The 24116-nt window shown below is 32.4% G+C and overlaps 1 protein-coding gene across 1 annotated transcript; it reads left to right on the top strand.

Annotated features, from left to right (window-relative positions):
• Positions 1–15416: 15416 nt before the first annotated feature.
• Positions 15417–17930, top strand: LOC145007957 (putative pectate lyase 5). Its single transcript, XM_078966567.1, has 4 exons — positions 15417–15598; positions 16052–16792; positions 17254–17392; positions 17465–17930. The coding sequence occupies exons 1-4, from the start codon at positions 15504–15506 to the stop codon at positions 17684–17686; spliced, it is 1197 nt and encodes a 398-aa protein (XP_078822693.1). The 5' UTR covers positions 15417–15503; the 3' UTR covers positions 17687–17930.
• Positions 17931–24116: the final 6186 nt, after the last annotated feature.

Below are 24116 nucleotides of genomic sequence, written 5' to 3'. Positions count from 1 at the left end.
AAATCTTTCTTAGTGAAAGCATTTTCTCACAATCATTTTCATGAAGGAGGAAATCTTATGACACTTAGATTTAAATGGTATATTTGTTCCTATCCATGTGAATTTGTTAAAACCAAAGTTTACGACAAATTCAAACTCATATGGACCGAACTTTCTTAATCTTGATTTCTTGCCTTATGGTAGCACAGCTGCCCACCACGTCTTCCAAGTAGTTAAGATTCTCACTTTTTCCTATCAATGTACCTTTCATTGATCAAGGTGCGTTGCCTTTTATGCGTTCAAAATGAGAACTCATAGAACTCACATGCATAATTAACTCAATTGGAACCAGCACAGAAACAAAATAATGTCAACACGATAGGTTGTAAACCTCAACTCGTGTGCTAGTGATGATCGATAAGGTTTATTTGATTTGTTCTTGAAACCTTTCAAGACCATTAAGACTCCCACTGACTCCTTGACATATAAGATTCTCTTGTCAATAACCATTTCTTGACAAAATAAATATTCAAGAGTTAGTGTAGCTATTATCAAAACACTTCATAAATTGATCCTAGTTGGCCTTTGTCTTATCCAAGACATCACAACTTTCCATATTTGATGAATGTTATAAACCTTCTTAATACTTTTCACTCATTGTCACAATCTTAACTTTAAGACTTGTTATTGGAACGAAGTATGATTGACCTTTTGATTTAACCATTTCCTCAATTCTTGATTCCTCTTCTTAAACTTACAATTGTGTTAAGACTCACTTAGAGGATCAATTAAGATATGGTTCTTAATCATTAAGATCTATCATAAAGCATAAAAGCTACTCTCCCTTCTTCTTAGAATGGAGAAACTTTTATCTTTCCGCCTACTTGATTCTTCTTATTCGTTTTGCTATTGATTTAAACCTTTTTAATCAATTCCGAATTACATTTAATCTTATAAGTATAATCATATTTACTAAACCTTTAGTAAATCATGACGAATATCTTTGTTACTCTTATGGTGGACTTGATCAACACACAACTTTGTGTGCTTGATCTCCTAGTCCTTCACTTGACACTTTGTCAATAAATTAGTCTAATTTCCAAATATGAAATTTCTCATTCATCATGCAACCAAGTTGCGTGATTCCAAATTTCTGTTAAATTGAAATTTGGGCGATGAGAAACTCTCCGTATTTGGTAAATTCTCGACCATTCCATAAATAAGAATCATATCCATTCGTTGTAGAAATATGCAAACACCAATTTTCATAACGATTTCATTGCAAGGAAATAAACAAATAAATAAGTCAAACGAAAATTTATTTTATTTATAAAAGCAACGGAAAACATTTGTCCTTACAATGCAAAATCCATTGAAAACTATGTATTTCAAAAGGAAAATTTCTAACAACTCTATCATATATATATATATATATATATATATATATATATATATATATATATATATATATATATATATATAAGCTCAAAATATAATCTTCAAGTCCATGCGATCAAGATCCATTTCTTGTGATTAGATTCATCTTGCTCTTTCACCAAGCTTCCTTTCTTTTCACCGATCCTGCAAAAACATTCAAATGCAATCTTATTACATCATGTATTTTGAATCAATGAATAGGAACTTAACGAAGTTAGATAGTGGATTTTACCTGAAGCGCAGTCATACTCTTTGACTCTCCCATCTTTGGAATTTTCAGGCTCTTGGGGCAGACTTCTATCCAACGCCCTTTCTCTTGGCAGCAAACGCAGGTCACTTCTCTTAGAACGTCCTCGGAAGCATGGTCGGTTGACTCTCCCAACAAATACGCTCCATTGTTTCGCCAAATCATTTCTGATTCAGCAGCAATGAGCATGTAAGTTAGGTCAATGAGGTTGTCGTCATGATCCATCATATAATACCTTCTTTTGAACTCATTATATGATTCAGGAAGTGACTGCAAAACCCAATTTACAGCCAACTCATTCGGGAATGACACACCCAACATTATCAACCTATCGATGTGTGATTTCATTCCTAGAACGTGGGCACACACGGATTTACCATCTTCATGTTTCATTTCCAATAGGGCCTTAGTGATATTGAACCTTTCAATTCTTCGATCTTGTGGGTTAGGGAGAACAATTGGAGGAGGTGGAGGAAGTGAAGCATGATTTCTTGTTCCTCGATCGAATCGTGGAATACCATCTTCATGTGGAATTCTTGTTCCACGGGATTTGGGAAGACCATAGTTGTCGAAGTTTGACATCTACAAAACGGGAGAAAAAACGAATTCAAGTTAGTTGATAGATTGAGTCCTTAGTAAATCACCCAAATGAGATACTAAGGCTAGAACCCAACACAATACGCTACAACCTAGAAAAGGGATGCCGTAATCTAGTTGCAGAATATTTGAAGGTAACTGAATGACGATTCACTAACTTCCACCATGAAAAAACGAAAAAGAAATTTAAGTTTTAAATTTATGAAAACTCCTAGATCCTTTGAGATTCATTGAACATTTCAATGGCATGTTTAAATCTCGATATACCCCTCTTGTTTGTGACTGGGATGCCGAGGATCACAAAGCGGGTGTGAATAACCATGCAAATTTACATGGTGCCCTCACATGTTACAATCACCTATTCGATGTGCCGGTAAACCACACACGCTCCATCGAACTATGACAAACATTGAGTCACCCTTTGCTACCTTTGCGTAGAACCATTTAGTGTGCCGGTAAACCACACACGCTCCACTAACGTCTTCGCAAGGGCACAAAGTGTAATTTCATGGAATTGCATCAATTCACTTTTGCCTAAGTAACTAAGATTAGGAATTTGAAAAACATTTAGTTACTTTGTATTTCATTATACTTATAATGGAAGGTTTCGTCCCATCCTACCCGTTCGACTAACGACCCTCCACTAGTCAAGAGTGCGGTGGGTAAGAGTGGATACCCATTCAATCGCCATATTATAGGCAATTTCCTTAAACACCCCTTATAGACCAACTTCGTGAATGAGGCCTACTAACGGTAAGACTGACTTTTACTCATACATATATATATATATATATATATATATATATATATATATATATATATATATATATATATATATATATATATATATATATATATATATATATATATATAATGTTAGAATTTTAATGTTATATATAGTATAGGGTGTATTTTACACTTTTAGAATACTAGATGGTCAAATTTAACAATTATACTTTTAATTCAATTAAATTGTAAACTTAAACTTTTATGGATTTATTAAACCTCTTTTAATTATACACCTTAATTAATTAATAAATCCACAAGGGTGTAAATTGAACTTTTCAAAACATTACTAGGGTTTTAGAATTTAACATTCCTAATTAAACTTTTAATCAACTTTTAAATTCCAAAACTTGAGGGAAAGTTTTGAAACCTTTTTCAAAACATTAGGGTTTCAACTATTTAAATTTCAAAACAACAAAACTTTTGGGTTCAAATTTAAACTATAAAACCTAAAGGGGAAAATATGAAACTTTTCATAACAACAAGGATCAAATAACAAATAATCTAAATTAACATTTAATCACATAATTATCCATATTTGATTTATTTAATGATTTCTTACAAAACAATTTATCAATTTACTCAAAATAATCAATCAATTATCACATAAGGAAACAATTATCTTATTAATTGATAAATATCTTCAATTAGATCAGAAATATAGTCAAATATATCATAAAATTGGATTTATATTGATCTAATATGATAAGGTAATTATCCCAAAGCAAAAACAGCAAGAAATCCCGGTTTTCCCTCCTTCTAACGAGTTGACTCGTCGAGTCTGCATGGACTCGGCGAGTTCAACTATGGACTCGGCGAGTCTAGCCTCTAAAACACCAAAAACGAATTTTTTGAACATGTAATGCATCAATACAATTGAAACCAAACTAGGCTCTGATACTACTGATGGGTTTTAGTCCTAAGAACATCCTATGTGCTCATACAAACCCTAATGCTTGGATCTAGGTTTCTCTATTGTACATGCAAGTTATCCAAGACTATAAACCCTAATTCTAGCATACAAGTAATCATATTAATATGAGAATAGGTTTATAATGTTACCTTGATTGTTATGTAGCAATAACAATCCCATTCCTCCTTGAATTGACTTTGGAAGGCTTAGAGTCACAAGTGTCACTCCTCTAATGGTTCACAAACACCATAAGCAAGAGGATGAAGAGGAGAGAGGATGGAGGCTACCAAAACTTGTGTGAAACCCTAGCAAGAAGCTTAGCCACGTTTTTGAGCCTTAAGGGGTCTTTATATAGTTGGGCTATTAGGGTTATCTAACAAGGAAACCCTAATTTGGATGCTTAAGCCCTAAGCAACCCATGGAGCCCTTTCCTCAAGGCCTTGGACGATTTCATATGGGCTTCCCCCATAGAATTCATCCACCTTATAATATAAGGCAATCCATGGCCCAAATTGCAATTATCTTATAATTACAATTCCAGTCCCTTAAGTTTAATTAATCTCTTTTAATCATAAAACTAATTACCAATTAATTATTGACTAATATTAATTAAAAAATATGATTTCTCCTTTAATATATTATTCCCATAATATATTAATAAATCATATTTAATCCTTTCTCTCCACAATTCATCCTATCAAGTTGCTTTGGTGAAGGCAACCCAAAAGGACCATGCACCATCGGATCAAGTACATATCAAAATAGTTATGGACTTAGACACTAATCCAACAGGGTCTTGGTCCATTATTAGACTTTTAGGCCTTTAGATTGGGCCTTGGGCTTTAGTCAAGCTAAGATAGGGGTAAAGTAATCTTTTACCCCAAGTATGGACTTATGGTTATGAGTTAGAACCCAATTATTAATTGGGTGTTATTTTGATATTGACAGATCGGGAGTCTGTCATCTAGCAGATATGGTTTTGTCAACAGGACTTCAATAGTGTGAGGTGAGTCCACTTCCAGTAGGAACGAGTCTAAGGCCATAATGCCTGCCCGTTTAAGTAGTTGTAGTATGTCGGGGTAAGCCCGATGCAGTTTATATGTTTCCGGACTTCGGTCTGATGCTGGGGCACTCCCGAGAAGTAGTTAAGTATGCGTGATGTCTTTGTGATTCATGCAAGTTATATGATATGTGCTATGTGTTCCAGACTTCGGTTCGATGCCGAGGCAAGCCCAATGTATGTTAATTTACATGTTGTGTGTTATGTGTTCCGGGGTAAGCCCGATGTATGTTAGTTATTATGCTATGTGTTATGTGTTCCGGGGAAAGCCCGATGTATGCTAGTTTATATGTTACATGTTATATGTTCCGGGCTTCGATCCGATGCCGGGGCAAGCCTGATGCAGATTATGTGATTATGTTATGTGATATATGCCATGTTGTGTATGTGTCGGGGTAAGCCCGATGCCAGGGTGAGCCCGATGCCTGATGCGGTTGGATGCTGGGGTGAGCTTGATGCCGACAGGAGTCCAATGTCAGGATTCGTCCCGATGCAGTTAGGAGTAGTCCTAAAGTTATATTTATGTTATGTGTTTATGTTATATGCGTTGTGGATATGTTTATATGTGTACCAGATTATGGTCTGATGCCGGGTAGGGCCCGATGCAGTGGGCTAGGCCCAAGTTATGTGATTATGTGTATGGTATGTGGTAGTTTCGGGAGACTCACTAAACTTCGTGCTTATAGTTTTTAGTTTTAGTTTTTGATATTCAGTTATCAAAAGAAGAGCTCGGGAAGATTACAGTGCACACATCATTTGTTTAGCCTTGGATGTTTATACTTTGATATATTTTGAAATGTGACTTTGATACATGACTTATGATTTTATATGATGATAATATTTATGGTTTTACTAATGGTTTAAAACGAAAATTGCAGACTGTATTTTTGGGATGTCACATATTGATTAGATTTTATAATAATATACTGAACATCGATTTAAACAATTTAAATTTTCAATTCTTATTGTTTAACTATATTATTAAATATACAATATAAGTAATGAGGATGAAGGTTTGAATTAAAAGATTTTTTTTACATTAAATCATTTGTATTCCTTTTTCTAACCAAATAATGAAAAAATAACATGAGGTCTTAAGAAAAATAAAATGGAAAAACATTTACATGATTCAAATTTGTATGGATAAAGCTTTTGAATATTTTTTTCGACAAAAAAAAAAAATCATCCTAAAAAAATGAATTATAGAGATCTATTTTCATGTTTTCCTTCTTAATAATTTGTTATTATCTATTTATTTCATTTTGTTGTTTCGAAAAAACAAATACAAAAAAGTCACTTCTCATAATTTCACGTAAGAATCATTCTCATTGGATACCTTAAGCTTTAAAAAAAACTAATCACATTATATATCATATACGAAATTCAATTTGCAATGATATTAAAATGTAGCTTATAAATAATGGATATACCAAAACGGTCTATTCAATTACGATCCTCCAAACAGTTTTATATGTTTTAAAATTGAAAAACAATCTTTATATATTGAAAACAATTGTTTAAAAATATTATTTTTCAAGTTCCATGAAAAAAATATAACTGAAGAATTTCTAATTCATTGGTATCAGGTGTTGCTTTTTGTTATTGAGTTTGATTTTTCTAAGTCTTATTGGAAACATGTAGGAAAAGTTTAAGATTATACTGTTATTGAGGTTTAAAAAAAACATGGAACAAATATAACTATACAATTATTTATTAATTTTATTTGATCTTATCATCTCTAACAATTTTTATAAGATGTTTTTATGATTCATTTCTAGAAATAGAAATCAATATATATTAACATAAAATGTAAAATTTGAGAGTCAAACTTATAAAATATGATATTTGCATTATTATCGTTAGAGTAAATTACTGAAATCATCCCTATGATTTGATCAAAATTGTATTTTTGGTTCATAACATTATTTTTGCACTCGGATTGTCCCTTTGGTTTGATTTTCTTGCGATTTCATCTCTATAGTTTGGTTAAAATTATTTGATCCTTAAAATATTATTATTCATTCTTTCCATTATAAGTTGGACCTTACATGGATTGTGCTTTAGAACTTGGATTTTATTTAACTATTATTTCAATATTAAATATTATATTCTAACTTAAAAACATATAAAATGTAAACTTTGTTATGAAATATTAGTTTGTGAATGACCATTGGATTCTCCATTTCTCCCATAACTCTCCATCATTATTTAGCATTAGTAACAACCATTTCAATGTGTTTTATGAATGTAATAATACACCATCATAATGTGCATTCATATTATAGCTCATCTTTCTTCTTATTTGGATAGTATAAATAGTGAGCCATATATATTAGAAACTTGATAATTTCTTCACAAGTATTGGAATAAAAGTTCTCTCTACTCTCATGTCTTTCTTTATTCTATAATTTATCTTGTTATTTGATCATATTTTATAATACGTTATCAGCACGACTCTACCATAGAGCTCTAACTCCTTATTGTTCTTGTAATTTTCAGGTATGTATTTTTTATAATTTTACATGTACAATGCTTACAACTTATTTTATGGAATTTCTTAACTAACAATTCCTTACATTACAAGTCTTTATTTTGATTTCTATTTTCATTATGGAAAACAATGCTAGAGAAAACTTTTTCTAGTTTTCATACTATTAACATGCTCCTACAGTAGCAATATCATGAGAAATGTTTAAAATAAATATGAATTAATCTCATATCTTCTTGTGGCTAAACAAAACAATGAGTTATTGATAAAAAAATTATCAATCAATCCCGACCGGTTCTAGTACATTCCCTGAAGTGAATGTAACTCATATAATCATAATAGTCATGAGTCTAACCGAGATCGTGGAATTGATGAAAAATGATCAATCAATCCCGACCGGTTCTAGTAGATTCCCTGAAGTGAATGCAACATCATATAATCATAATAGTCATGGGTCTAACCGAGGTCATGGAGGTTATCATATCATCATAAAAATAACAATATTACAAGTAACCACCAGAAGTTAGAAAATAGCAAAAATCCACATCCTAATGATAAAAGTGGTCAAGGAAAAAAAAAGTTGAAAATGTTTATCACTAATGTGGAATGACCGATCATTAGTCTTGTACATGCCGCTTACCAAAGCATTTTGTTGATCTTTATCAAGATTCTCTAAAATATAAAGAAAAATATCGAAACAAATTTTATTCAAAGTGATATCCATCAAGATCAACCAGAAATGATATATTTGGATGTTGTTGATTTTCTTGTCTACCCCGAAGGGACAAGTGGTGATATGGATGGTGATTGATCAGCATAATGTAAAGTTTTGTTTCATGATATTTATTACGTTTTTATGTCATATTCGTTTCATGAGAAATGATGTTGTCACAATCTTCCCAAATTAATAAAATATGAATTTATTTCTCTAAGTCGAATGTTTCTTATGTTTTATTTATTTATTGAAAAGAAACATGGATATTCGCAAAAGAAACAATAAAGATATATTTCTTGCAGACAATACAATAACACATAGCATTTTTAATAATGAAAAGTATTTTGCTTACTTATCAATTAGAGAAGCAAATGTTAATTTAATAACAGGTAATGCAAAAATGATTGAAGGCTCCGGAAGAGCGAATATTATATTACAAAAAGGGACACTAATTAAAAATTAGTGATGCATTATTTTCGTCTAAATCACCAAGATTGAAGGCTCCTGAAGAGCGAATATAGTATTACCACAAGTGGAAATAATTACAATTGGTGATGCATTATTTTTATTAAAATCACCAAGAAATTTATTAAGTTTTAAGGATATTTGGTCTAACGGATATCCTATTGAAACAACTAATGATGGTAATAAAAATTATCTCAACATTACAAAAATGTTATCGGATAAGAAAAGTTTTTTGGAAAAATTACCCGTATTGTCCTCCGGATTGTATTATACAAATATTAGAATGATTGAATCTCATGCTATTGAAAATAAAAGGTATGATAACATCTACAAAGTTCGGTATGAACGGTTGGGCCATCCCGGATCAGTTATGATGCGCAAAATAATTGAAAGTTCAAGTGGAAATTCCTTGAAAAACCAGAAGATTTTTCAAGCTAATGAATTGTCTTGTGTTGCATGTTCTCAAGGAAAATTAATTTCCCGTCTATCATTGAATAAAGTTGGGTATGAAAGTCCTAGATTTTTAGAAAGAATTCAAGGGGATATATGTGGACCAATTCATCCATCATGTGGACCATTTAGATATTTTATGCTCTTAATTGATACGTCAACTATATGGTCACATGTGTGCTTGTTATCTAGCCATAATCTCGCTTTCGCAAGATTACTAGCACAAATAATCCGCCTAAGGGCACATTTTCTCGATTACCCAATTATGGAAATTTGACTTGACAATGTTGGAGAATTTACATCATAAGCTTTTAATGATTATTCCATGTCGATTAGGACAACTATTGAACATCATGTTGCATATGTTTATACACAAAATGATTTAGCTAAGTCGTTAATCAAACGCCTTCAATTAATTGCAAGACCATTATTAATGCATTCTAAACTTCCTACATCGACATGGGGACATGTAATTTTACATGCAACATCACTTACATGCATAATGACAACTAGTTATCATGAGTTCTCCCCTATTCAACTGGTTTGCAGTCAGTAACCAATTATTTACCATCCAAGGATGTTTGGATGTATAATTTATGTACCCATTTCTCCACCCCACTTCACAAAAATGGGTCCTCAAGAAGAATGAGAATTTATGTTGGATATGAATCTCCATTTATAGTAAAATATTTAAAATCATCAATTGGAGATTTATTTACAGCTATATTTGATGATTATTATTTTGATGAATCATATTTTCCAACATTAGGGGGAGAAATAAAGAAGCTGGAAAATAAAATCTCTTGAAAGGAATTGTCACTTTCAGTTTTAGTTCCTCGTTCAAGTCAATGTGAACTTGAAATAAAAAAGATAATTCATTTACAAAATGTAGCAAATCAATTGCCAGAAGCATTTACTGACCCTAAGTGGGTAACAAAGTTTCATGTACCAGCTATACTTACTCAAGTTAGAATTGATATCCCAAAAGGAAAAAAATACAACTACAAATGAATCAAAGGCACGCCTGAAGCGTGGAAGACTAACCGGTTCCAAAGATAAAAATCCTCGAAAACGAAAGGGAGCAAATATAATTGATGGTCCAAAAGAGAAAACATAATCTTTTGAAAAGATTAATGAAGCTCCAGAAGAGCCCAATGACATAACAAAAGAAACCGGGTACCTGAAAATTACGAAAATGAAGAGATCTCAATAAATTATGTCATGACAAGAATAAGATGGAACCGAAATAAGATAGATGTCGACGATAATTTTTCATATCATGTTCCGCGCGCGATTATAAATAAAATGAGGATCTTGAACCTAAATCTATCGAGTAATGTATGAATAGAAAATATTGGCCAAAATGGAAAGATGAAATAAATAAAGAGCTTAATTCTATTACTCAATGAAAAGTTTTTGGACCTGTAGTCCATACACCAAACGAAGTAAGACCAGTGGGCCACAAATGGGTATTTGTGCAAAAAAGAAACGAGAAGAATGAAGTTGTGAGATATAAAGCAAGACTTGTTGCACAAGGCTTTACCCAAAGGCCCGAAATTGATTATGAAGAAACATACTCTCCTGTGATTGATGCAATCACATTCCGTTATTTAATAACTCTGGCAACACATGAAAAATTGGAGATGCGTAAGGTGCCAGAAGCACAAACTCCTAATTCTCGTGAAGTATATTCGGTAAAATTAAATAAATCTTTGTATGGATTGAAACAATCTGCCCGTATGTGGTTCAATTGTTTAAGTACATTTCTTTTAAAAGCAGGCTATAAAAATGATCCATTAAGCCCATGTGTATTCATAAAAAGATCCGGATCAGAATTTGTGATAAATGTTGTTTACATAGATGATTTGAACATAATTGGAACTCCTGGAGAATTGGAAAATGCCACTTCTTGATTGAAAGAAAATTTTGAAATGAAAGATCTTGGTAATACGAAATTTTGTTTGGGTCTTCAAATTGAGCACACCAAAAAATGGAGTTTTTGTACATCAATCTAGTTATCTAGAAAAGGTGCTTAAAAAGTTTTATATGGATAACTCGCATCCATTGAGTACCCCGATGGTAGTAAGGAATTTAGATGCCAAAAAGGACCAGTTTCGGCCTTGTGAAAAAAATGAAAAACTTCTTGGTCCTGAAGTACCATATCTTAATGTTATTGGTGCACTAATGTATCTTGCTAATAATACGAGACCTGATATATCTTTTGCTGTAAACTTATTAGCAAGATATATTTCTTGCCCAACAAGAAGACATTAGAGTGGAGTCAAACACATTCTTCGATATCTTCGAGGTTATTTATTCACTTGTGGAGCAATTCATGAGGGACGTTGCAACCATACTATATGAAGATAATGCGGCTTGTATAGCCCAATTCAAGGAAGGGTTTATCAAAGGAGATAGAACCAAACATATATCACCAAAGTTTTTTTACTCATGATCTTCAAAAAGAGCATGGCATCAACATCCAGAAAATTCAATCAAGTAAGAACTTGGCAGATTTGTTCACTAAAGCACTCCCTACATCCAAATTTGAAAACATGGTACAAAATATTGGAATGCGACGCTTTAAGGAAATCAAGTGATGTAATGATCAGGGGGAGTTGGAAACACATTGTACTCTTTTCCTTAGCTATGTTTTTCCCACTGGGTTTTCTTAGCAAGGTTTTTAACGAGGAAATTGTTCCAAATATCTATTATTAATCATGTACTCTTTTTCCTTAACAAATGGTTTTTCCCATGAGGTTTTACCTATTAAGGTTTTAACGAGGCATGATACAATCGTCATTCAAGGGGGAGTGTTATGAAATATTAGTTTGTGAATGACCATTGGATTCTCCATTTCTCCCATAACTCTCCATCATTATTTAGCATTAGTAACAACCATTTCAATGTGTTTTATGAATGTAATAATACACCATCATAATGTGCATTCATATTATAGCTCATCTTTCTTCTTATTTGGATAGTATAAATAGTGAGCCATATATATTAGAAACTTGATAATTTCTTCACAAGTATTGGAATAAAAGTTCTCTCTACTCTCATGTCTTTCTTTATTCTATAATTTATCTTGTTATTTGATCATATTTTATAACAAACTTCATATTTTCTTAATTAATATTTCCCATGAACATATTTTTCAACCTTTATGTTGGTCATTATGAAGCGCTTAATTTTTAATTATCATATTACATATATCATATATTAGTCATTACAACAGACAAACGTGCATCGTTTTATGTAGTCAATTTGTATTTTTATCTACTATTAAAAAGAAACAATGTTATTTTTTACTAAAAAGTCAATTTTCAAATATGAGCTTTATTTGTTCAGCAATAATTTGTATAACCTTATTATGTTATGTTATATGTAATATTTTCCTATCATGTATGTTTATTTAAATCAAATGTATGAGTTTCAAATGGTAAAAAAAATATTTGGTAAGTATATGTTTTTTGTGGACATATAAGATTAAATATACTTGAATTTGTTACATATACTGCTCAAGCCACCCAACATAAGTTTTGAACCAAACAAAAATGGTTAAATTTAGAAAAATATAAAAAGAATCATCTGTGGAATTACATAAGTCACCAAACTAAATGGACACATAGTTAAAGACATTTTGATAACACTATCCTTCAAGCTTCCTGTTGCACTGTCCTCCAAAACTCTAATAATGTTGCCACAAAGTTCCAGATTTAAGAAATCCATAAACACATAGTTCTTTAATCGTCTCGATACTTTGTGATGCCTATTATATGTGGAAAAACCATGTTAATTATAACAATTGTAGAATGTACTTAAAATTTTATACAAAAAATTTGAAAAAAAAAAATCAATTGTTTTGGTTAAAAACCACAATTACAGAATGTCCCTCACCAATTTCCCTTTCTCGTCCCATCCTTACCATATATATGTTCCTTCGATTACCATCAAATTTTTTTCTAAACCTAATAAAACCCCCGTAACTGTTTTTAAACTGATGTGCATGAAAATAATAGAACATGAGAAGAGAACCAATGTTGTATTAATCAAAAACTACAAATTTAGTACATGTGGCATCCTAAAAATTTCCAGTTTTGGTCCAAAAGAAAAATGGTCATTATCAACCAATATGTCATAAACCAACTACATTCTCTCTTTCACTTTTAAACACAATCCACTACATACACATAGAGTCATGTATTTTCTACGAAATCGTCAACCATAGAAACATAGTCATGTAATTAGTTTGTGAAATCCACATGGATTTTACAAGGATTGCTTATTCTAGCTATTTAAATCCAAATTGTATCGATTTAGCACATGTGCTAATTAAAGCTGTGAAAAACATTCATACATAGAGAGCTTTTCTTGGATAAAAATAGTAAGGTTAAATAGTTTTAAAGGCTGAAATTTTGGGGGACTTTAGAGGACTTTAAGGTAAAATAGAAACAATGTGCATCTGAATTACTTTTATAATTGCGGGAAGATTGACTCTCAAAAACAATCTCGAATTAAAAGCTTTTCAAGAATGAAAGGAATGTATTAATTTCATGATTGATTAGTATTTCGATGTCTTGATCTTGTTAAAGGTAAATAATACAGTTAGAAACTGATGCTTGTTACTAAAAAAATTAACAATGTATTTTAATTTATTTAGAAATCTCAGATGAATTCGACACCCTATATTATATAGACAATCTAAAATCACATTATTTCATACACCCCGTCTACTAAATCTCATAATCAAAACTATACATGAATATACTAGGACGATTAGAAACTAAACCAATCTACATAAATGCAATATGTTGGTTAGCCATCACACACACACACACACACACACACACACATATATATATATATATATATATATATATATATATATATATATATATATATATATATATATATATCGTTAAAAGAAAAAAAAAAGAAAGAAAGGGTAATTTGGTCTTTTTATATGGACTACGGATCAACAATGCAATTTTTACAAACCATAGGGATGTAACCTATCAAATTTTAAACTTAGGAACTAAAACTGAAAATTTGATCAAACCACAGGGACCATTTCGGTATTTACTCTCCTCTCTCTCTTCTTTTATATATATATATATATATATATATATATATATATATATATATATATATATATATATATATATATATATATATATATATATATATATGGAAAAGTGAATATGTGGCTGTCATGTATGTAATATTAGGTATAGAACCATCTATATTGACTTCATTTTAATTAAATAAACAAAATTTTCTTTCCAGTTAGCTTCTTTCTATTTCTTTTGAATTCATGTTATTGTTTATTTTGTAATTTCATCGCCAACATCAATGTATTTCTAATGGGTTTTTACATGTGTTTTTTTATTAAACCTCTAGTAGAAACTTTATAACTTTCTCTAACACCTACCTTGTATATACTTGCATTGTTTTTTTTTTTTTTTTTTTTTTTTTTTTTTTTTTTTTTTTATGGATTATCGGATGCGATTTATCGAGTTTCTAATGAACAATTTCAGCCTTTCACTATGGTTTTCTGTAATAAATTTTAATATACTTAACTACATGTAGCTGATAAAATATTTTTATATACGGTTTGTGGTGCAAAAATTAAACTTATAAAATTCCATAAAAAAATATATACAAAGCCAATTATAAGCTCTAATAGATGATACAAGAAATACGATAGAGATATTTGATTGAATTTTGTTAAAATTATGTAGTTTTTGATAGCTCTATACCTAATATTAGGTACATAACAGCCACATATTCCGTAAGCCTATATATATATATATATATATATATATATATATATATATATATATATATATATATATATATATATATATATATATATATATATATATATATATATATATCACTTCTACCAATATCTGAAAACGGAACAGTTTACCATCATGTTCATGAAAAGCTTGCTTTAAACTTTATTTTCTTTTGTATAAAAATTCTATTGTTATGGGTGCAATATAAGTGTGTCACAACTAAAACAAACATGAACAATTAGGAAAACCACATTAAATACGGAAATCTAGCTCACCCGTTTACCCTGTAACTACGGATAAGGCAGTTACAAAACAGATATGGCCATATCCATGTCGGACTTCACAAGAACATATCATGTACCATAAATTAATTTCACATCTTTCTTTAATGTTTTTTAAAAATTATATCTTGAAATGAGCTATGATTGCATGAGTGATGTACCATGTGCCTTTGTATGCACTCTCAGTTTCAGTATTAATAATCTCATTCCCCTCATTGTTTAGCACATTCTTTTCTCTCTCTATCTCTCTCTTTTCTTACAAAGGGAAGAATAACATAGCAATGTTCATTTTCCTTCTTCTTGCTCTTCTTTCCCCCATCTCCACTTACTCTTTAAACGTACAAGATCCTAAGCTTGTAGTAGAACATTTCCACAGGTACACATAGAAAACAACTTTTCAATTTCCAATTTTGTCGTTGGTTTTTATGTTTTTTTGAACTAGTTTTGTCATCTAGCGTTTTTTTTTTTTTTTTTTTTTTTTCACCTAGTAAAATTTCTTTTATTATGCTTTTATTATATTAAAGGGTTTTTCCATCAGTATTCTATGGTTCTTGTATACATATTTTCTTTTGCGATCAAGAAAATGACAGCATGAAAAAAGTGAAAAGTTTGGGCCATTTTTCCTTCGTCTCAATTTACTGTTTTCACAAAAAGCAAAATACAAGATCCTTTCACCATTTTGTCATTCTATATATGCAAAACATTTTCAACAATTTTTTAACCATTCATACGACTGTTACATAAAATGGTTACAATAATAAGCTTGTCAACACAAATTAGACTTAAAGTTAATTATGATACTTTAACTAATATATTTATGGCAATACAGGAGAGTTAATGAATCGAGGAGAAACATGGGATTTCTGTCATGTGGGACAGGAAATCCCATAGATGATTGTTGGCGATGTGACAAAAATTGGGAAAGAAACCGACAACGATTAGCAGACTGTGCAATTGGGTTTGGAAAACAAGCCATTGGTGGTCGTGATGGCAAAATTTATGTTGTGACAGACTCCAAGAACGATGATCCCGTGAACCCTAAACCAGGAACACTACGATATGGTGTCATTCAAAACGAACCCTTATGGATCATATTTGCACATGACATGACTATTAAGCTCAAGGAAGAACTTATGATGAACTCATTCAAGACCATTGATGGTCGTGGTGCTGATGTTCATATTGCTGGTGGACCATGCATCACCATCCAATATGTGACAAACATCATCATACATGGTATCAACATACATGATTGTAAGCAAGGAGGGAATGCAGATGTTCGCGATTCGCCTGATCATTCAGGGTTTCGAACGATATCGGATGGTGATGGGATTTCGATATTTGGAGGAAGTCATGTATGGGTGGATCATTGCTCATTGGCTAATTGTCATGATGGGTTGATTGATGCCATACATGGATCTACGGCCATCACCATATCTAACAATTACATGACGCATCATGATAAGGTCATGCTATTGGGGCATAGTGATAGTTCGACTCAAGACAAACTTATGCAGGTTACAATTGCCTTTAACCATTTTGGTGAAGGTCTTGTCCAAAGGATGCCAAGGTAAGATGTTTTTCTTTTTTATTTATAAAAGTTTTCTATAGACATGATCCAATTTAGTAAGTTATAAATAAATAAGTGCTTCTTTTTTATTTAATATAAAATGGACGATTTAATAAAAAAAACTCAAGAAAGTATTTGTTTTTTCATATTGAATTAGTGTATGTCAAATACATGTTTAAAAATACTTTTTAAACATTGGTCACACTTTGTAATATTTTATATATTACTATTTAGTAAAAGAATATTTATCTCAAATTATTTTGTTTTTTTTGACATACCTGTAATTGGAAATTTTCACACAATGTACAAAAAGGGTTTCTAAAAGTAGACAAAGCATGAAGCATAAGATTCTTTCAAAACATGTGATTATATTGTATCATTTGATACACGCATCATGCATGTGTGACTTTTGATGCGTGAAGTATAACAACATGATAGAACTTTGTTTATGGTAAATGTAGATGTAGGCATGGGTACTTCCATGTGGTGAACAATGACTACACTCATTGGGAAATGTATGCAATCGGAGGAAGTGCTTCACCAACTATCAATAGTCAAGGGAATAGATTTCTTGCTCCTAATAATCATGAAAACAAAGAAGTGAGTATTTAAAACATTTATATGAGTAGTTTAGTTATTTTACTTGATTAAATTTTCTACTTATGAACTTAGGTGACAAAACGAGAGGAGGCGTCAGAAAATGAGTGGAAGAGTTGGAATTGGCGATCAGAAGGAGACCTCATGTTAAATGGAGCATATTTCACACCATCGGGTGCAGGGGCATCCAGGAGTTATGCAAGGGCATCAAGTCTAAGTGCAAGGCCATCTTCTATTGTTGGTTCGATAACATCAGATGCTGGTGTGCTCGGATGCAGGAGTGGTTCTCGATGCTAGTTTTGGACCCCACGAGTCGTTTTTCCCTAAGTTAACAGAAAGCGATGTCGTGTTAATAATTTTATATTAATTTACTTTTATAAACAAAAAATTTTGAACCCTAGTTTAGCCTGTTTGTCTATGTATGTAAGAAATTGCCACTTAGGGATTTAATTATGATCCCTAACTAAATTAGGACAAACAAGAGCTGAAATTGTGGTTAAAATATGCTTCACATGTTTATATAATACAAGTATTTAGTGCATATGATAAGTAGCACTCACTATGTTGTTACGTGTTTAATCAAAGTCATTATTAATGTCTAAATACGTTTCCTGGTTGGATGGTTCTTGTGTTCCTCTTGGTTTGTAAGATATGCGCTTTGATTAAGCAATTACTACTTACAAGATTGCTATGTTTTGACCAATGGTGTATTACAATTGTCTACTTACAAGATTGCTATGTTTTGACCAATGGTTATTACAATTCTTTTGTTTAAGTGTAATGTGAATTATCATTCCTAGGAGTTATTGAGTTCCTTGGTTTTCAAGTATTTAGTATTAGAAAACATTACCATTTAGAAGTCTTTTAATTAATTTAGAATTCTAGTTTCTTAATTTATACATATATGTTTAGTTTAATCATCTTAAATGCATCTCCACTCTCCATTGAAATTATACCCTTCTTTTTTCTTTTTATTGATTTTATTAATAGTACATATCGAGTACCTTAAGGTTTTCCTTGAAGGGTTTTTCACCGAATATTTTTTGTTTTATTTATTTTTGTTTTGTTTACAACAAGTGGTATCAAAACTAATATTTTTGAAAATGATATGAAGTTTTCATTAATTTTCTTAAAACCTGTAAAGGTTCCGTTTCCATAAGTTTTTTTTTCTAAACATGAAACAAGTTTTGTCAATTTTCTTCCTACACCTTCAAGGGCGCCAATCATTTTTCTTTAAACCTACAACATGGTTTGGATTGATTTTTTTTAACTTGTTAAGATATTCTACAAATGGAATCATATGGCCTTCGATTATTAGACCGTGATGCTTAGTTTTCTTTATGACGTATCAATATGAAAGTATCACTAGATCAAGTAGATTATGAGGATGTATTAGACACTTTTGGAAGCAAAAATAAACCAAATATATTGATGAAGAGAAAAAAGAATATTTTAAGTATGTATCCTAAATTCAATTTCATCTTCACAACATTTTGCAAAAAAATTCTAAAGGACAAGATTGTAACTACTCTTTAGCTCAAACTAGAATTTGTACGCATGAAAAAGAACTTACATGTAAAATGATTTATAGTGTGAGGATTCATTTCTATACAAAATTAAAAGATAAAAGAAACCCTCTTAGTTATCTTTTCTACTTCAAAGAGATAGCTTCCGATTTGATAATGATAAAAGTCAAGTATGAAGTTCAAGATTTGAGTTTGATTATATTTTGTTCATTATTGATTTCCTGTTCCAATTTCATATACACTATTCTTCGCAATCTTGACACAATCACTCTCATTGAGTTTTATAAAGCCTTGAATGCCAAGGAAAAAAATGAAATCGATGGTATTTTCCAACGATTCAACTAGTTCCCAAGTGGCCAAGAAGATGTTTTATTTGTTCGGTGCAGGTACAAATCTACAGGGAAAATCTAAAAGGAAGGAGAACACTTGTATATATTTCAATAAATATGGGTACAAAATATGAAAGCTATAGGTTGATAAATAATTAAAATAGGAATGCCTCAAATAAATTCAAAGGTAAAGTAATTGACAATTCACAAAACTACGCACATAAAAATATAAATGAGAGGTTCTTGTGGTTAATGTTAGATGTAATAACACTAATAATGAGTAGGTTCTTGATTCCTCTTGCACATACCATATCTCTCCGTATAAAGAATGGTTACAACCTTAGAAATAATTCGTAAATATGGTTTAGTATTTGGTCAACGACTCTTAATGAAAGACCGAGGATATTGATACTATTTGGTTCATGATGTTTGATGGAATTATTGGAACACGAGTCTATGTTTGTTATTTGAAGATAAATATTATATCCTTAACTGTTTTCATGGTAAGGGATACAAATATTTTGGTGAAAACATGGTTTTGAAAATCATAAAAGGTTTTTTGATAAATGCTTATGTGAGAAATAAAAATGGTCTATTATGTTTGAAATAATACAAGACATATTTTGGTAAATACTACAATACATATTTTGGTAAACTTGAAATTTCGATCACTTTTCCGATTAAGTTCACTCATATTTGTAGGGGTATTATAAAGCATCCCTTCGAGGTGTTATTTATGACGATTAAGCTAGTTCTTGTATCCGATTTTGTGTTGGATTAGTGTCTAAGCCCGTAACCATATTTGGTAAGTACTTGACTCGGTTGTGCATTGTCCTTTTGGATTGCCTTCACCAAAGCAACTTGACTGGAGGAATAATAGAGAAAGAGGTTATTATGGTTTATTAATATATTATATTAATAATATATTAAAAGTGAAATCATATTTATTTAGTTAACATTGGTCGAGAATTAATTAAGAATTAATTTTGTGATCAAAAGAAGTTAATTGAACTAGGGGGACTAAACTGTAATTATGTGATAGTTGCAAAGTAGGGCAAAGGATGCCCTATATGATAAGGTGGACGAATTCAAGGGGATAAGGCCTTAGAATTCATCCATGATAAGGTTTCTAGGGTTATCCTTTGGGCTGCTTGGTGGCTAAGCAATCAGATAAGGATAAGGTGTAACACCCCTAATCCAACAACACCAAGAAGGGAAAGGAAAATCCTAAGTCAAAGGGTCAACTCATCAAGTCCAAGGGGGAAATCGACGAGTCGGAGCATGTCACGTGTCGCGGATTAAGTAACCGTCTCGACGAGTCGGGGAGACTGACTCAGCGAGTCAGGTCTAAGTTAGGAAACCCTAATTTCGGGACTTGGTGCCCTATTTAAACATCATTTCAGGCCTCCACCCCAGCCTCCATCACTCCCTTCACTTACTCTCGAAACCCTAAGCATCCATTGAGTGTTCTTAAGCTTTCCTTTCCATTTTTGAGTAATTTGAAGCTAGACGAAAGAAGGAAACCCTTGGTGATTCAAGAAGAGGAAGTAGATCCAGATCTTGGGTGGCATTTCAGAACATTTGGAGGTATAAAGCTTATGCCTTGTCTGTTATTCATCTAGATCCTCTTCTTATCTTGTATTTTGTCACATTTGGGCCATTTCCAAATTTAATCTGAGAATTAAGCCTTTGAGGATGTATTGGACTTTAGATCTGGGCACTCTTAAGCTTTAGAAGCTCAGAGTTTCCAGCTTTACCCAACTATGGCTCCATTCCATGGCATAGGCCTCCATTTTAGCTTAGATTTGGTGTTCAAGCTATATAGCACCTTGCATGCGCGTAAAGTTAGCAACTTTACGTGTAATGCTAGCCTTAGGAGACCAGATCTATGAGTTGAAAGCAATGGATTGGACTGTAATCGACAGAATAGAGATGACACAAAGTGGACTCGACGAGTCTATTCATGGAGTCGGTGAGTCGGGTCGCAAACCCAATACCTTATGGTTATGTATCAGATCAGTGAGTTGAGTGGTGACTCAGTGGGTTGGACAGGACTAGGAATCGGAGATTGAAGTACTCGGCGAGTCATGGAATGACTCGGCGAGTTGAGTCGCGAGTTGCATGGTTTCTAAGGTTATGAACTCGGCGAGTCATTAGGCTGACTCAGCGAGTAGGGTCAGCCTGGAAGGTTGAAGTTGACCAAGACTTTGACCTTGAGAAAGACTTTGACCAGAGTTGACTTTGTTTGACTTCTGGAGGACAATTTAGGACTAAGTGTTACTTTTGTATTGGTAGCTCGGGGAGCTAGAGGAGCAGTAGTTCGGGAATTGTCACATTGCAGCCAGAGGGATATCAGCAAGGGTTAAGCAGCGCAAGGTGAGTTTACCTTTGTGTGAATGGGTCTACGGCCATAATGCCGGCCCATGTAGTTATGAGTAGGAAGACCCAGGGGTTAGGCCTAGGCACTGTATGCTACTGTGTTATTCCGGACCAAGGTCCGATGTCAGGCGGGTGCTTGAGGAAGGTTTATTTGTTAGTTATTCCGGATCAAGATCTGATGGCGGGGTAAGCCCGAGGAAGGTTGGATGTTAGATTATACTCGTTGTCTGTGTGATACTTATATGTGCCTGGTAGGGAGGTGAGTGTGGGCGAGGTCCCGTATCTCACCATTATCAATGGATGGACGGGGTTCCATATCACATTAGTAGTAGAGCCGGGGCGAGGCCCGAGATAGGAGGAAGGTGAATGTGTGTAGGGGCCCGTATCTCACTAACAGCAGGAGCTTGGACGGGGTTCTATGGCTCACTAGTAGCTGGACAGGGGCGAGGCCCAAGACTGGCGAGGCATTAGGATGGTAATGCAGTAGGGTATGTTCAGTTTATGTGTTATGTGTTATGGTTATATGTTTGTATGCCTTAACGGGTGGGGCCCAAAGACAGGCGAGGCCTAAAGAAAACAGATTTGTATACCGAGCGGGGCTCGGAGCCAGGCGGGGCTTGGGATCGGGGGGCCCCGAAGTAGTGGGCATGGACCAGTGCTTGCAGTATGTTATTATGCATGGTATGTGGTAGGTTGGGGAACTCACTAAGCTTTGTGCTTACGGTTTTCAGTTTTGGTTTCAGGTACTTTCGGTAGCGGAGGGAAGAGCTCGGGGTGATAGCATGGCACACACCATTGTTTAGTCATCCTGGGATGTTTTACTCTGATAATAAGAATATGTTTTGAATTAACACTCTGATTTTATGTTATGGATTGACAAATATGGTTTAAGTAACGTTTTAAAAATGATTTTTTAGTCATGATTTTTGGGTTGTTACATAAGGACTGGAACCCTAATTCCTACACCTATATAAAGACCCCTTGGCATAAGAAATTCGGCCACTTGATACCTAGTGTTCCTATAGCCAAATTTCATACCTCCTCTCTCTCTCTCTCTCTCTCTCTCTCTCTCTCTCTTGCCTCTCCATTTGCTCTTGGTGTTTGTGAGCCATTAAAGGTACTTCACTTGTGGTACTTGCTTTCAAAGACAAGAAGATTCAAGATATAGTTTGTTATTACAACATAACAACAAGAGGTATGTATTCCATTCTTCTTTATGATTTTGAAATTACCAGAAGCATGCTAGGTTTCCTTTATGTTCATAATATTGTATAACTAATAGTGAAAACATAGATCTATATCTAGAGTTGCATGCACACATAGGATTGTTTGTTTAAAACCCATCAGTGGCATTAGAGCTTTTTGGTTTTGTTTTCAGTTAGATTTTATATAAAAGTATGAATTTGACATATTAGGGTTTATAGCAAATAAACCCTAAATGCTTTATTTTTGAAATTAGGGTTCCTAAACCCTAGATTTCGAAATTTTGATAGGGTTTCCCAAACCCTTTCCTTAGCCTCCAAGATTTCATAATTTCGGGTTATCCAAACCTAGGGTTTTTGAAGTTGCCTCTTCCTGAAGATAAGATTCCTAAATTTTAGGGATTTGGATAATGCCATATCTTGTAATTATCCCTTTAATTGTTTAATATGGTAATTAAAGACTTTGAATTATCCCATCTCAATTTTTCGAATTTTAGGGGATTTAAGGGATTATGTTAAATTAATTGTTTATTTAATAGATAATCCTTCAAGATTTGATAATTCAAATTAATTTTGTAATTTTGGGATAATTATTAAATCAAAGTTTTAATATTTAAAATTTCAAACTAAAAGATTTTAATTTTCAAAAATTTTAAATTTGATTAAAACCCCAATGATGTGAAATGTTTCAAAACTTGCTCTCAAGTTTTGGAATTTAAATTTTAATTAAAAGTTTATTTTTAAAATTTTAAATTCTAAAACCCTAATTTTTGAAAAGTTCAAATTGCACACATATGGTTTTATTAAATTAAAATAGTGTATAATTAAAACAGAGTTAATAAATCCATAGTGATATGGTTTACATTTAATTAAGTTAAAAGTGTAATTTATTAAATCAGACCACATAGTATTTTAAAAGTGTAAAATACACCATTATACTATATATAAAATTAAAAGGTCTAATATTATATATGTATAACTTAAATGCTAGTCTTACCGTTAGTAGGCCTCATTCACGAAGCCGATCTATGAAGGGGGTATAGCGTTATGGCCTATAAAATGGCCGTTTAATGGGTGTTCACTCTCACTCACCGCTTCCTTGATTGGTGGAGAGGCGTTAGCCGAATGGGTAGGATAGGGAAAACATTTCCATTAAAAGTATAATGAATTATAAAGTAACTAAATGTTTTATATATTTCCTAGATCTTAGTTACTTTAGGAAAAAGCAAGGTTGTAAAAATCGCTCAACGTTCGCTAGTCGGTGGACTGGGGTCAAGGGATTAATCGGCTT

The sequence above is a fragment of the Lactuca saligna genome, chromosome 8 (genome assembly GCF_052625555.1).
Source record: "Lactuca saligna cultivar CGN05327 chromosome 8, ASM5262555v1, whole genome shotgun sequence".
Taxonomy (NCBI): domain Eukaryota; kingdom Viridiplantae; phylum Streptophyta; class Magnoliopsida; order Asterales; family Asteraceae; genus Lactuca; species Lactuca saligna.
The sequence above is the reverse complement of the archived record's forward strand: the minus strand, read 5'-3'. Positions and strand labels throughout refer to the sequence as shown.

Excerpts from the sequence above, each read along its gene's own strand:
- LOC145007957 (XM_078966567.1), top strand. The coding sequence starts at position 15,504 with ATGTTCATTTTCCTTCTTCTTGCTCTTCTTTCCCCCATCTCCACTTAC. Across the intron at positions 15,599-16,051 it reads GTAGTAGAACATTTCCACAG|GAGAGTTAATGAATCGAGGA; the intron begins GTACACATAGAA and ends ATGGCAATACAG. Across the intron at positions 16,793-17,253 it reads CTTGTCCAAAGGATGCCAAG|ATGTAGGCATGGGTACTTCC; the intron begins GTAAGATGTTTT and ends TGGTAAATGTAG.